This window comes from Motacilla alba, chromosome 3, assembly GCF_015832195.1.
Source record: "Motacilla alba alba isolate MOTALB_02 chromosome 3, Motacilla_alba_V1.0_pri, whole genome shotgun sequence".
Taxonomy (NCBI): domain Eukaryota; kingdom Metazoa; phylum Chordata; class Aves; order Passeriformes; family Motacillidae; genus Motacilla; species Motacilla alba.
Genome location: NC_052018.1, coordinates 24,162,354 through 24,177,483, shown reverse-complemented (window position 1 = coordinate 24,177,483; position 15,130 = coordinate 24,162,354). Strand labels below are relative to the sequence as shown.

Sequence of the window (15,130 nt, the reverse complement as noted above, 5' to 3'; positions counted from 1 at the left end):
GGCTGAGCCTGTGCTTGTAAGACTCCCAAGATGAATGAGTCCCTCCTAAAAAATACGTGTTTGCAGAATTTCCTGTGAAGTTACTATAGATGTATGAAAACAGGTACACAGAACACCTTTCACTCTTTAAAGTGGTGTTTGAGGGAAGTGTTAAAAAAAAGTGCAGCCAGATAACTGTAACAGAATTTTAAGTAGGCAAAAGTCTGGTAATTGCGCGTTAGGATTGCTGCTCTTGCAAAATAGATCTTATTACAGCTTGGCACACTTTATAGCAAATTCATCAGTAGAGAAACCAAAATAGCTGATAGGGCAATACAGTAGGTAGAGCACTGTGGTTGGAAATGGAAAAAATAAAACCAGGTCCCTGATGCAGACTGTCTCTCCAGTTACCATACTCATGTTTTTATTTAACAGAAATAATTAACTCATCTTCACAGAATGAAGAGACTTCATCAACCTTACCTTAAAATAGGCTATTCACAACTAGTCACTCCTAAGTTTTCTGGCCCAAAAAGTATAACATTATTTGTACAGAGTGGCATTTATGCAGAAGAAATCTTCAGAAAAATTCAGCCCACACCAGCAGTATGATTAAAGTCATTACTGAGTAGGGAAGTTGAGGGTCACATTGTCACATGAATTGTGTGATTGAAGCTGGAATTCCCCTTTGTTGTTTGAAAGCCTAATTATCAAACTACTAGATTTCCTGGGTAGAGAAAGATGTTCTTGCTACCCAGTTATTCTAAAAGATAACTATTTCAGGACAGCGGAGACAGTATTTAAAATCCCAATCAAACGAGAAAAATATTTTTAGCCCAGACCTAACTGAAGCATTTTTGGTATTGCTTGTCATAACTGTCAAGAGGAAAGAATTCCAAGTTTACTCAGTCCTTCAAAACTGCAGCCAGTGCTGATTATTACAAGGATTTGTTTGTTTGGCATTGATGCATGACTCCTCTTAGGAAGAAGTGGGCTTGACATACAAATATTACTCCAAAAATTGCTCTGACACTACATGCTCAAGGGGTGTGTTGTACCATCAGCTCTGCTGAAGGCTTGCAAACTCTCTTCTGACCTTTAAGGACCTCCCTATGGCCTACTTCCAGTGCTTAGTGAGTTTCCAAGGAAAGATTGAAACCAGAAAGAGGAATAGGCTTCGTTGGAGCTCAGGAGAAGAGCCTGGTAGAATTTCAGGGGCTTGACTGGCAAAACTAGGCAAGGAAGTGGGAGGAAATGATGGAGTACAGGGAGGTCTGAGTGACTCACTGGGGCTGGGTGCCTTGAACACAGTAACTCAGAGCCACCTCTGTGAAATCAAGCCCTGTGCATTTGTTCCGAACAATGTTGTTTTTACATTAATTCAGCAGCTTAAAAAATCTCACATTTCTTTTACATCCCTTATTTTTGAAAAGACTGCAGATTCCACTGAAATTCAGTATGCTTTCACAGTTACCTCCTGTCTGCATAAGGAATTTCACCCTTCTTAAAGGTATTACTGGTGTGATTACCCAGTACATTCAGATTAGTGCATTTGAAAATCCACCTGCAGCCCATGGGGATCCACAGGGGATGCAGAGATCCACCCACAGCCTGTGGGGGAGATGCCCACACCAGAGCAGGTGGATGCCTGGAGGAGGCTGTGATCCAGTGAAAACCCAAATGGAGAGAGAGAGCCCTTGCTTCCAGGCTGGAGCAGCCTGTCCTTTGGAGGACCGTACCCCGTGGAAGAGTGACCCAAGTCACAGCAGTTTTGGGAGGACTGTTTGCCCGTGGGAGGGACTCACATTGCAGCAGTTTTGGGAGGACTGCTGCTTATGAAAAGAGAACCACGCCAGAGAAGTTCATGGAGAACTGTCTCCCATGTGAAGCCACAGCCTCACAGGGGAAGGACTCCTCTCCCTGAGCAGCAGAAGAAAACCTCGGGTGATGAACTGAGCAAACCCCCCTGCCCTCTCTTCCTTCACTGTCTGTGGGAAGGAGGGAGGGGCGGGGGGGGCAGGGGGAAAGTGTTTTAAGGACTTATTTTACTTCTCATTATCCTCCTCTGATTTTGTTACTAATAAATTCACTTTGCAACTTAAGTTGAGCCTGGTTTGCCCTTGAAATATTTCTCCTGGTCCTTATCTCACTCATGAAACCTTCGTTATTTTTGTCTCCTCTGCCCAGCTGTAGCAGGGGAGGGTGAGCGAGCGACTCTTGTGGGTTGCCTGGCATTTGGCCAGTGGCAAACCACAACAACATAGTCGATGGAGACTCCCTTTTTACAGGAAATCACAAGGAAAATGTGATGGGGGATAGCTACAAATTACTGAGGAGATTATGATTTGACATAAGAGGAAAATTTTTCACAATGAGAATTTAATCTTCCCAGGGAACTAAGTGGTGGATTCCCCAAGGTTGGACACTTGTAAGACTTGCCTGAAGAGGGTACTGGGCCATGTGGTCAAGACAGTACTTTTGCCAAGAAAGGTGGAACCAGGTGATCCTTGGTATTCCTTCCAAACTGGTATTCCACGGTTCTATGAAAATGAGGCTTTGTCCTTAGTTTTTCGTAGCTGTGGCCCTAGTTTTCAAAAGGAAAGCTTGTTACCTTGCTGCTGTTGGGAGGGCTGAGCCTTATGTCCCTCTCCTCCAGTCTGATTTCACACATTTGACTGACTCTAATTTCCTATTCTGTTTTTTCATTCTCACCTTGTGATGTAGCTCCACCCACACAGTGATGCCCTTTTGTTCAAAATGACAAGTTATTACTTTGCAGCGGTTGTTGTAAAAGCCTGTCTGAGCCTGAAGGCAGCCAAATAAATCCGTATGATTAAGCATTATACAAAGCACAGCCAAGAGAAAATCTTCCTGTTCTCAGACTTCTACTTCCCCCGGTAGTCTTCCCCTCCTATGCAGACACTTGCACTCTTTCTGTCTCTCTTGTGGGATGAAATTCTCCTGGGATATGGAGGTTTGGCTTTATATGGTTCCTGAGGTTGCCTCAGGAAGGATGCAAGGATGCAGAGATAAATTATTCCAGTGTATGGTATAAGCCCCAAGTCAGGACACACATGTGAGAGACAGAAGATCAAAGTTCACATCTCTGAAAATATATCAGGATGTGAGACATAATCTTTGAAAGCTGTGACAGGTCTTTATGGAAGCAGTGACCTAACTCCACAAAACAGAACATGACTGAATCCCCATCAGCTGGTCTCCTTTCCTCTGCCTCGAGTTAAGTATGGAAAATCTAAGGAAGTGTAAAGTGCCAGAATTTCCATGGTGTTTTCTGTGGGTTATTTTAGGTCATAGAATAATAATAATCATAGAATGGGTTTTGATGGGACCTTCAAAGACCATGTAGTTCCAACCCCCCTGCCATGAGACATCTTCTGCTAGACTTAAGTTCTGTCCATCCTGGCCTTGAACACTTCCAGGAATGGGGCATCCAGTTCTCTGTGTCATGTTGTTCCAGTGCCTCACCACCCTCATCATAAAGCATGTTCCTTATGTCCAGTCTAAACCTGTGCCCTTCCCTAACCATAGGGCTTTCGCCCAGGCTCCCAGCTGGGAGCTGGGGAACCCAGTGGTTCCCTCTACACTTACCCGAGGCAGTTATTACCTGCTTAGTTATCTTCACCTTCCCCTCCCTTTCCTCTCCTGTACCTGTGCATTTGCAGGATCCAGGCTTGTCCTCCTGATTTCCAGTGGCCAGGCAGCCCAGGGAAGCTGAGCTCCTGTGGCTGGGCAGAGGCAGGGAGCAAGGCATGGAGAGGAGGGGTCATTTTAAAGAGCACCCGAGCACAGGCTCCGGTCTCTCTTGCTCACTGTGACAGCGAAGTGCCTCACTGAAAACCAGTGAGCTGGGACTTAAGTGGCCTCTGATCTTTCTCACTCTTTTTTCCCCACAATTCCTCTCTTTCTGTGTTCGCATTTTCCAAGGAAGAGGCATTTTCACGGACAGCTGTGGGACAGTATCTTTCTGAGGAGGGTAAGAAGTTTTTAACTCCTCGCTTTGCTAGTTTTTAGAAGGTGGCATTTTAAAGCAGGGGGGAGGCTGGTTGGTATAAAGCACTGTTTTGAGACCCCAAGTGCCCTTTGGCATGACTGGTACTTAAGCTAAAATAAAGTAGGTGAAAGTGAACAATCATAGAAAACCAAATCGCTCAGGGTTTTCAAAGTCAGTAACTTGGGTTTATTATAGGATTGTTTGATTTGTTTCAGGACGTTTGCATGTCCCGTCACTTACCGTGCTTGTACACTAAGCTAGCTTGTGAAATTTCTGCTGATGGAAAAGCGTTTCTCAGGAAAAAACTTTGGATAGTGAACATTTTTAAACAGAGAGCTTAAAATGTTGTATTTAAATGAGCTCTGCAATGATGCAATGAGGCAATTAACATTAAGTGCTACATGTATTAAAAATTTTAATTTACAAATCTCCAAAAATACTTAGAACAACAGATGAGGCTGCTGAAAAAATATATGCCCTCACCAACTTTAAAATTGTGACTATTCATATGTAAAGCTGTAACTATGTGTGTAACATACAAAGTTATCCAAAAATTTTGTTTTGCTTCTTTTTCATGCCAACAAATATACGGGACACTTGCAACATCATAGGGTTTTTGCAACAAAAGTTGTGTTAAACAGCCGAGTATACTAAAACACCAGCTATACCTTCAACTGAACCTGTCTTAAAATGGCAAGCTGCTGGGAGGTTGCTATTCTGGGAGGTGACTCTGATAGGTCTCAACAGATGCAGCCCTGGAATGCAGCCAGAGCGGGGGAGCCGGGCAGCAGCTGACCCCCGCGCTGGCACACTGGCATATCAGGGATCACAGCTCACGTCAGCACAGGCTGACACTGACACTCTGGGCACACATGGCCCTCTCCCTCGCCTGCTCTGCACATGGCCATCACCCAGCAGCAGCAGCAGCAGCAAAAAACTGCTGGTGCTCACAGGCAGCAACCATTCCTTTCTATAATTAAATTACCATTTTGTTACATGCTCTGTGCTTAAGGAAGAAATTATGTGCTAAGATTATAATTGAAATATTACTGAAGTTTTTTGATTTAATGATCTACAATAAACCAGTCATTTGATTTATCATTAATAAGCATTTTTTCATGTTCGAGTTTTTATGACTGCAAGGATCACAAAGAAAATTATCATGTGTAAATTGTTTTAAAATCAATGGATATACTGGAGCTAAATGCTATGTTTGAATCTATTTGAATGCTGATCTCCACAATTCTGTTTAAATTGTGTTATTGAAGATCAGTGCTTTCCATCATTTATATTTGTAGATACATGTTATTTGTTCAAAGTAACTCCTTTGTTAGTAGGGGCTGTCTCACATCGCGTCTGACAAAAAAGTGGCTCTTTATTTCATTGAAAGCTCGCCTAGAGTTGATATATATAATTCAAATATGTGTTCTAACATAACTATGGGACTGATTCTTCCCTTCCCATATGCAGAACTTGTTTAAAATAATACATCCTGATAGAGTTTGTATGACTTTTTTTCAAACAGAAGTTAGACATCTTCTCCCTAAATCTCCACAAAATCCTAAAAGTAGGATTATAGATTTCAAATTACTGATACAGAAAAGCGATCAAAGTATGCTATGAGCAGAAAGTCTTTGCACATCTGACACAGGAAATAGAACACTGTCAGCCTATAAACCCAAAAGTTACAAAAACCTGGAAGCAGTTTTGAGCAGGAACTAAATCTAAAATCAATATGATATCATATTGAAATCCTCTTTCTCTTTATGTCTCATCTGGCTTTTGTTTCTTTAAGAATTTTTCCCAGTTGTAATATTTCCTGGTCAAGTTCTGAACTCACCTGTAATTCTGTAGCAGCCCTGGAGTAAGGATGAACAAAGCTGGGGGCCTGTATCTTTCCTGTGCTTCAGGCTAATGAATTCAGGTCTAGAACGTGTATATATACAAAATTCTACAGCCTCGCAAACCCATTTAGAGAATTTGACTTTCTGAATGTGGTGATAATACGTGAACGTTAATTTATGATCTTGTTATTTAAAACAAAAAGGAATTGCTGAATTACTTGTAGGTATATTCTTCACAGCTGGAGTATTGATTATAAGCAGCCATGCTGCAACCTAGAATTTAGGAAGACAGATTATCCTGTGTGTTTGGTTTTGTGGTATTGTGCGTATTGACAAAGGTTAGATTTGTTGCATAATCACTTAGCTATTAAATTTCACAACTGTGGTGTTTAATTTTATTTTTAGCAAGTGCTTGGCTGTAATATTTCATTGCAGTCATGGCCCCTAAGAAGAAGAATGTGAAAAAGAACAAAGCAGATATCAACGAAACAACTATCATTGTGGAAGACGGCCCCCTCAGTAAACTAAATGGCTTGAATGGACTCTTGGAAGGAGGAAATGGTTTCAGCTGCATCTCATCTGAGGTTTCCGACCCATCATACTGCCCAAACCTCTTGGAAGGTCTAAGCAAAATGAGACAAGAAAATTTCCTTTGTGACTTGACTATCAGCACCAAAACCAAATCATTCAATGTTCATAAGGTAGTGATGGCTTCAAGCAGTGAATACTTTCACAACATCCTAAAGAAAGATCCATCCACTCAAAGAGTGGACCTCAATGATGTGTCCCCAGTGGGTCTAGCTACTGTTATCTCCTATGCTTATACTGGAAAACTTACTCTCTCACTTTACACAATAGGTAGTATTATTTCCACAGCAATTTATCTACAGATTCACACCCTTACAAAGATGTGCTGTGATTTTCTAGTCCAAGAAATCAGTGTTGAGAACTGTATGTACATTGCCAATATTGCAGAAACATACGGACTAAAAACAACCAAGGAAGCGGCGCACAAATTTATTAAAGAAAACTTCATTGAATTTTCAGAAACTGATCAGTTCCTAAAACTTACTTTTGATCAGATTAATGAACTTCTTGCAGATGATGACTTACAGTTGCCTTCTGAAATTGTTGCATTCCAGATTGCAATAAAATGGCTGGAATTTGACCAAAAAAGAGTAAAGTTTGCTGCCAACCTCTTAAGTAACATCCGTTTTGGTACCATCTCAGCCCAAGACCTTGTCAATTATGTTCAAACTGTGCCAAGAATGATGCAAGATGCAGACTGCCATAAGCTCCTCGTGGATGCCATGAACTATCACTTGCTTCCCTATCACCAGAATACACTTCAGTCCAGAAGAACGAGGATCCGTGGAGGTTTCAGAGTCTTAGTTACTGTTGGGGGACGCCCTGCTTTAACAGAAAAGTCTCTTAGCAGAGACATCTTATACAGAGATCCTGAAAATGGGTGGAAGAAGCTAAGTGAAATGCCTGCTAAAAGTTTTAATCAGTGTGTCACAGTGATGGATGGATTTCTCTATGTGGCTGGTGGGGAAGACCAGAACGATGCCAGGAACCAAGCCAAGCATGCAGTCAGCAATTTCTGCAGGTAACTGCTATTTCTTTGAAAGGGATGTAGGTATCTATTCCACAGAAGGTAGGTAGATAGACTAAGCTGGCTTGTGTCATGCAACATGAACCACTTGGATAAAGAAAAAGGGGACAATGTAGGGCAGGTATAGATGCTACTCTATATTAAACTTTGAATGAACAGAAATATACAACTAAAGTTATGCAAAAAATTTCACCATGGTGAGAAGTAAGGAAAAACTGAGAAAACTTATTCCAAGTGAAGGAAATAGTAGGAACATCAATAGGAAGTCATGGGATGATCTAAGAAGACTTTTCAAATTTTTCAAAGCTTTTGATGCCTCACAAAAAATTTGGAAAAACATATTTTAGATATTATGTCCTTCACTCTCTATTCACCATTCACCATATTTTCAACAGCTCTTGAATTGAATTTCATATCCTCTTTTTTAAATTTTTTTTTATTTTTATTTTTATTATTATCAGGAGTTTAAAAATAATGGCACCATTGCTTGAAGGCTGTCTTTTACAGTGTACCCCAAATAATACCTTGCTTCTAAAATGTTGCAGTTCCTATCTATAGTCATCCAGGACTGCACGGGTGATAGCAAGGTCAGAAGAGTGCATACATTAACATGCAATGTCACATGGGCAGTAGTCGTTTTTAAATAGTTCAGCCTAAAAGCTGGCAGTGCACAGTAGCTTGAAGCAAAGGCTGGGGGTGGGAAAACTTCTATCTGCCTTTTATCTACCAATGGACTATGGACATACAATGGCGTTACACAGCCACAGTCCCACCAGTGCTTCCTTTTCTGCTCTCAGAAGGAACAGTCCGCTTCTCCTGAGGACACCAACCAGAACACAAAATTAATGAATGAGGAACATTCTCTAAATCAACTTTATTGTGTAATCTACTTTGTAAGAAAAGTATCTGCTCTCTTGACCTCTGCCCTTAAGCTATGCCTCGCATTGTCACAAGGAGTTGTGTCCTCAGTGCAGACCTTGGTTGCAGGGAGGAGGTGGGGGAATTCTCATTGTGCCCTTAACCTTGAGCATGTTCAGTCACATCAGTATGTCTGTGGACTTGCAGATGACAATGCTGAATGACAATTAGTATTTACTTTCCCATAGTCTTTTTTCTCATATAGTTCTCTGGTCCCCTTAGCATGCAACAGAAGTGTGTGGGTCCACTAATGTACCTCACGTGGCATCTTCAGGAGTCATAATTTGCCATTTCCTATTTCAAAGTTGGTCATTTAAATGTCAAGGACCAAGAATGTTATTTCAGATAGCAATGGTGTTAGAAAGCACAGATGCTCTTTCCATGTAAAACTTACTCCATGGGAGTGCTGAGGAAAGCATACTCACCATTTTAGAAAGCACTAGGAGGATGCAAGTATAAATCACAACCTAAAGCTTTTAAAAACTCTCGGAGTAAATTTAGGCATCTTTGCTGTGGGTGTAAATTGCAAAAGAGCTTCTAAAATTTCTATTGTATCTTGAAATTATCTCTTCCCAGTATTCTAATGAGATTATTGTACAAAATCAAATTGCAGAAGAATCAGACTTACTTCTTTAAAATAATACCAAGTTTGAATGATACGAAAATATTTTTTCTCCAGTCAAAGTCTAAATTTATTTTAAAATTTAATCAGGAATACCAGTTTCATTACACTGACTTTTAATAGGCTAAATAACTAACTACAATTCTAGCAACTTTGCTCTTGCAGCAGTGGCATAGGAGTCGACTGTTACCTTCTTTTTTGAATCCTTTCAGATATGACCCTCGTTTCAACAGCTGGATTCACTTGGCGAGCATGAATCAGCGGCGCACCCACTTCAGCCTGAACGTGTTCAATGGCCTCCTCTTTGCAGTGGGAGGCCGCAACTCCGAGGGCTGTCTCTCCTCTGTCGAGTGCTACGTGCCCGCAACTAATCAGTGGCAGATGAAGGCCCCGCTGGAGGTGCCCCGGTGCTGCCATGCCAGCGCAGTGGTGGATGGCCAGATCCTGGTCACGGGAGGTTACATCAATAACGCTTACTCTCGCTCGGTGTGCATGTACGACCCCAGCAAAGATACCTGGCAGGATAAGGCCAGCCTCAGCACCCCAAGGGGCTGGCACTGCGCAGTGTCCCTTCTGGAGAGGGTCTACGTCATGGGTGGGTCTCAGCTGGGGGGGCGAGCGGAAAGGGTGGATGTTCTCCCTGTGGAGCGCTACAGCCCGTACACGGGCCAGTGGAATTACGTGGCGCCTCTTCAAACTGGAGTTAGCACGGCTGGTGCCTCCACCCTCAATGGGAAAATTTACTTAGTGGGTGGCTGGAACGAAATAGAGAAAAAGTACAAGAAATGCATTCAGTGCTATAACCCAGATCTCAATGAATGGACAGAGGAAGATGAGCTGCCTGAGGCCACTGTGGGCGTATCTTGTTGTACTATATCTATGCCCAGCACCAAGACAAGGGAGTCCAGGGCCAGCTCAGTCTCTTCTGTCCCAGTCAGTATCTAAAGACAGGTCTAACCAGCAATAAGTAAAAATGTTTACCAGCGCGGCAATATAATTAACCCTTTAAGTAGAATTTTTGTGCTTATGTAGGAAAAACAAAATCATTGGCTTTGCAAATGTGCTTGGCCAGTTTTCATGAACTTTAGTACAGGTGGCATGAAACAGCACATTAGAGATAAGATCAATTTTCTTAGCAGGAAAAGAGAGTTAACCCATAACCAGAGAATTTCATTCTCTTCCTGACTTTGCCACTGACTTACTACACTATCTGTGGCAAATCATTTAATTTCTTTATGTCTTGGTTTCCTTACCTGTAAAATAGAGATAAACTTGCTTCAGAAGATTGTTATGAGGCTTTTTAATACTGATTTTTAAACTCTTTCAGAACCCAAAGTGAAAGTCAAATATGACTAGTAATAAATCTCAATATAGATCAGAAATGTGCCATGTCATCATAACATTGATCAGTTTTATTCTTTTCTAAGCATTTTCTATTTTCACAAACAGAAGGGAAAAAAAGGCAAGCCAAAAATACCACACATAGCATGTGTGGCACTTTCCTTTTGGCGCAGTGGTATTCACAAAAACTTCTCAAAGCATTTTGTCCTTCAGAAGGTAGAAAGAGTTCCTCATCTTCTGCCACGAAACACTTTAATTCCTGTATCAAGTGCTGTGACAGGGCTTTCAAGATCTGAATACACAAAATACTTTAGCTCCCATAAGCACTATGGGCCAGCCCCAAGGGGCTACTTTGCCAGATGGCTCTCCTGACCTCTGCGTACACCAGGCAACATCACCTCATCCTCCTCCTCATGCCAGGGAGACACCACTCTCATTCCAGGTGGAAAAACCTGGAAGCTGAGTCCATGCCAGGAGACACCAAGGGCTAATGGCATCTGAACATGGGGAAGATGCACAGAGCAAACTCCCTTACATTGCTCCAGCAAATAACCAGTGGAATGAGCAACAAAGATGGAATAAAGACTTCAGGATCTGCCCTTTAGAATTTGTGTGGAAAACAGGAAACTATGGGAAAACTCCCTTAGTAGAAATAAAGAGATACCTTAACACCTTTCTTGCCAGGTGTAGGCACAACAACACCCAGAGTAACCTTCTCCTGGGTATACCATTATGCATCTCCTTCTGAAGCCTTCATTACAGCCCTTTTTATGGACATTTCATTCATTTTATTCCAAAGGCTAGAGTAATGCTCTTTGTGTTGAAGTTTTCCCAGGAGTCTTCACTCGACTTAGTTTGCCCCCAAGAACTTTTCTTCCTGATTTCAGCATGAGGTGAGGGAATTAACCATGAAACCTAATCCTATTCCCATTGCCAAAGGGATGTGCAGCCCATCGTGTCCTGTGAAAATTTGATACCGAAGGACTGCTGTCAGCACAAAATGTCTACATCAGCACGAAATGTCTACATCCTTCTTTTGGGGAAGAAAAAGGAAATATAAGGAATTAAAATGATTTATTATAACCAGAAGGGCATTCACCTTAACCTATTCATGGAAGCTTCACATTCAGTTTCCTCAGATTATCATTGACACCTCCAGGCTTCAGTGTCAATGAGAAGCCATGCTCTTAGCAATGCTTATAAGGCAGACAAAATTTTATCTCATTTTCAAAAAGGGAACACCATAAAATTGTCTGTCAGTGCAGATGTTGTCGAGACAAGCATTTTCAGGACCCAAGCTCTTTGCAGTTTTGTTAAAACTGCATATTGAGGATCAGCCTGAGCGTGACATGGTGTTAGAGATGAAGTAATTCACTCTGTCAGTTGAGATTGAACTCCATGGTACTCAGTCCTGTTTTCTAGTTCTAACTTAGAGTTCATCTTTGCATCCTGACAATAGAACTTCAAGTTTCAAATTGTATTTTTGAGTGCTGTGTATTATTAGAATATACTGCCACCAATAACTTGTGGTCAGAGTAGCACAGTCATATAATTTTGATTCATTTAATTGCCATATAGTTGTTCTGTACTCTGTGTAATTCAAATAATAACAAATGTGGAACAGTGTAACAGAGTACTCTTAGTTTAAGTATGAAAATTCTGTTCTTGCCCATTCCAATCACCAAAAGCTTTTCCTGAAGGAGAGAAAAAATTTCTCTTTCCCCAAGTTATGACCACATGTTCCATATGAATGCGTTTAGGAAGTTCTTTAGAAATAACCATCTATTCCAATATTTTTTTTGTAATTTTTTTAATCCATCCAGTCCAATGAAGACACCTGTACAAATTCAATTATAACTGTATTCATGGTGTAGTTACTTAGTATTTATAACATATCCATGAGGTTGTATTTGTGAATTGAAAAAACAACTATTATGGCCTCAAACAGATATTGGATGGAATTGCCATATGCAAGTGTCTCTTTTTCCCTTTAGGAATTCAGTTCCAAAATGCCATGAATAGTCAGCCATTGCTGCATGCTTTCCTGTTTATGAGCTAGCACTTCATGTACATCAACAACCATCTTGTTTTTGAGTGGTAAATTATTTATGAATGATGGGCTAAGTGCAATGAAACTTCTCTCTTACTACTTAAAGGGTTAAAAACTTTGGGGGCCAAATCCTTTTCATCTTACTCACAAAAGAGGTTCCATTGACTTCAGTGGGACTGCTGAATAAGATGTACAGGATTTTGAACTCTTGGCCAAATTCTGGCAGAACAGTAGATAAAGGTGCCACACCCAGAAGGAAGACTGCTGCTCTGCCTCCAGTGCCCTTGGCCATGACAAATCCATGAAGACATGTGCTAGGACAGGAGCCAAATACAACTGGCCATGTGTTCCTTCTGTAGCACAAGTTAGGTACATACTTCAGGCCAAAAATCTTAGGTAGATTAACAATTGTATTGTTACCAATATAACACTACAGGTTTGCTTTACATTATTTTCTCTATACATCTGTTCAGGCTTCAACTGCACATTGAGCCAGGATTTGGCCCTTAATATGTGACACAATTAGCTGGACTTAAAATTATGTTGAATCATGCTACGTACTGAGCTATTTGTGACATTTTATGTATGATCTTCTTTTGTTAGAACTGTGAAAATTGCTTGTATGTTCTGTTTTATGGGATGGTGTTCTTTCATTGTCTGGTACCATATATTCAATCTCTACATGTTTGTAATGACATCTCAGTTGAAGTTGAAATACTGTCAATACAAAAAGAAGTTTTAAAGTGCAAGGAAGTACTGCGTGCGGTAATATTAAGTAGAGCAGATGACTTCCAACTGTATGAGATCCAGATTGTTAAAGCCCTACAGGGATCTTCTTTAATGCTATGTTAGTAGTAGGAAAAAAAAAACCCCAAACAAACAAATTAATGTAAGCTGTTATCCTCAAAATTCTGTATAAAACACCCATGCATTTTATACTTCAAATAGCTGTGCTTCAAATTCAGATCTGAGAAAGAACCTTTCTTCAGTCTGTGAGAGAAGCAGTTTGCAAGTGTTTGTTTTCTTGTTTATTCCTGACTCTTTAGTTGTATGCGAGAGTGTGTTAGAGATTGTAAAGGGAGGAACTTGCTGTTGGAAAGTTGTGCTGAAAGGAAGATGTTGTGTTTAGTTCTTAATCAAGACGAGATCATGATCATGTAATCTCTTCTTGAAGTTAACCTGCAAGATCATCTGTGGATCAGTCAAGAGTCCAGTAAACTTGAATCCTTCAAAGAGGGAAGCAGGCAAAAGTAGCATCCACCGAGCTCAGTGAGGTATTAAGAAGTGCTTTGTGTTGAGACTTTTTAATGGCAGTTCTTGCAGAAAAAAAGGATGCAATGAATGAAATTACTGAGTAAGAACATTTATATTATCCTGAAACCTAGATTAATTTATCTCGCAGTTCTAACTCTTACCAAATCATACTAGGTTTAAGAGCAGTTTTTCCTTAGCAGCTGGGCTTGGTAATTCTAATTGCAAACCCAGCAGTCACACAAATAGTTGTATGAGCATGCATACCTTCTTGCATTCAATGGGACTTCTGCTACAGAAGTTACTCTCAAGGATTTGTATTTGGAAAAATAAAATATAAGAACTAAATCCATGAGCAGGCAAACATCAATGTCTAATTAAAGCCAACATGAGGGTGTTGTTAAACTGATCCTCAATATCACCATTCACTTACCATACCAGCACATGCCATTTTTTGAGACTCAATTACCCTGTAAGGATAATATTTCCTCGGAATGGCTGCTCAATGAAATCCTATGTATACTCCAAAGGGTTTTTTTATGCGACACACAGGATGGGAGGTGCTCTCGTCCATGCAAAAGCCGAAATGGAGCCACTTAGAGCCATAAACAAACTAAGATTTTGTTCCCAGTCCTCAAGGATGTTTGAGAAATATGTGCTGGAAAGAAGCACCTTCTTCAACACATGCCTTTCCATAAGCAGCTTTACTTACGTTCTGTTACTGAGATTTTCATCATCTTTCTGATGAAAAGCAAAGATCAATTTTCAATTGTCTGTAACTTCAATTCTCAGTTGAACTGAATTTTCAGTCCATTTTAACTGTTTAGCCAAGCTGGGAGGTCTTTTTCAAAGTCTGAATTCACCTGCTCAGAGAATGCAATTGGACCCAGTAGTCCTCCTATAGGTTCTTGACCTTTTTATAATGAATCCTCTCTTCTGTCAAAGATTTGCTTTGTATAAGTACTCATTGTAATGAGTATAAGCACATTGTAATGCACAGATTTATACTTTGACTTCTCCTTGAAAGAGGAAGATCTCTTGTCTCTCTTAGTTTCTCTTTTCTTATCCATAACTGAGTAACTATCAGAGCACCAAAGAAGATGCACAGATGTGAACAGTACATAAAAGCTCAACTGTGAATCTATAAAAATCTCATTGCTGGTGGCCACAATAAAGAAAAGGACACATTCTGAAATGCCTGCTGGATAAAAAAAAAAAAAAGGTGAAACATCACAGGATATTCTGAGTTGGAAGGGACCCATATGGATCACAGAGTCCAACTTTTAAGTGAATGGCCTGTATGGGGATCAAACCCACAATCTTGTCAAGAAATGAGTGGCTGGTGCTCATTTGCAAGTGTGACCCTGCACAGAGCTCTGTTCCCAGAAGTTCCCTAAAGAATAAAGGAAAATACATGCAATTCTATACAGCTGGTGTGAGAGATTTGGCATACCTGTCTCAAAGAAAATTTTCAATAACAATATAGGCAATTAATGAA

The 15,130-nt window shown here is 40.6% G+C and overlaps 1 protein-coding gene across 1 annotated transcript; it reads left to right on the top strand.

Annotated features, from left to right (window-relative positions):
- Nucleotides 1–3,804: 3,804 nt before the first annotated feature.
- Nucleotides 3,805–14,853, top strand: KLHL31 (kelch like family member 31). The gene is made up of 3 exons (XM_038130503.1): nt 3,805–3,973; nt 6,241–7,444; nt 9,203–14,853. The coding sequence occupies exons 2-3, from the start codon at nt 6,273–6,275 to the stop codon at nt 9,933–9,935; spliced, it is 1,905 nt and encodes a 634-aa protein (XP_037986431.1). The 5' UTR covers nt 3,805–3,973; nt 6,241–6,272; the 3' UTR covers nt 9,936–14,853.
- Nucleotides 14,854–15,130: the final 277 nt, after the last annotated feature.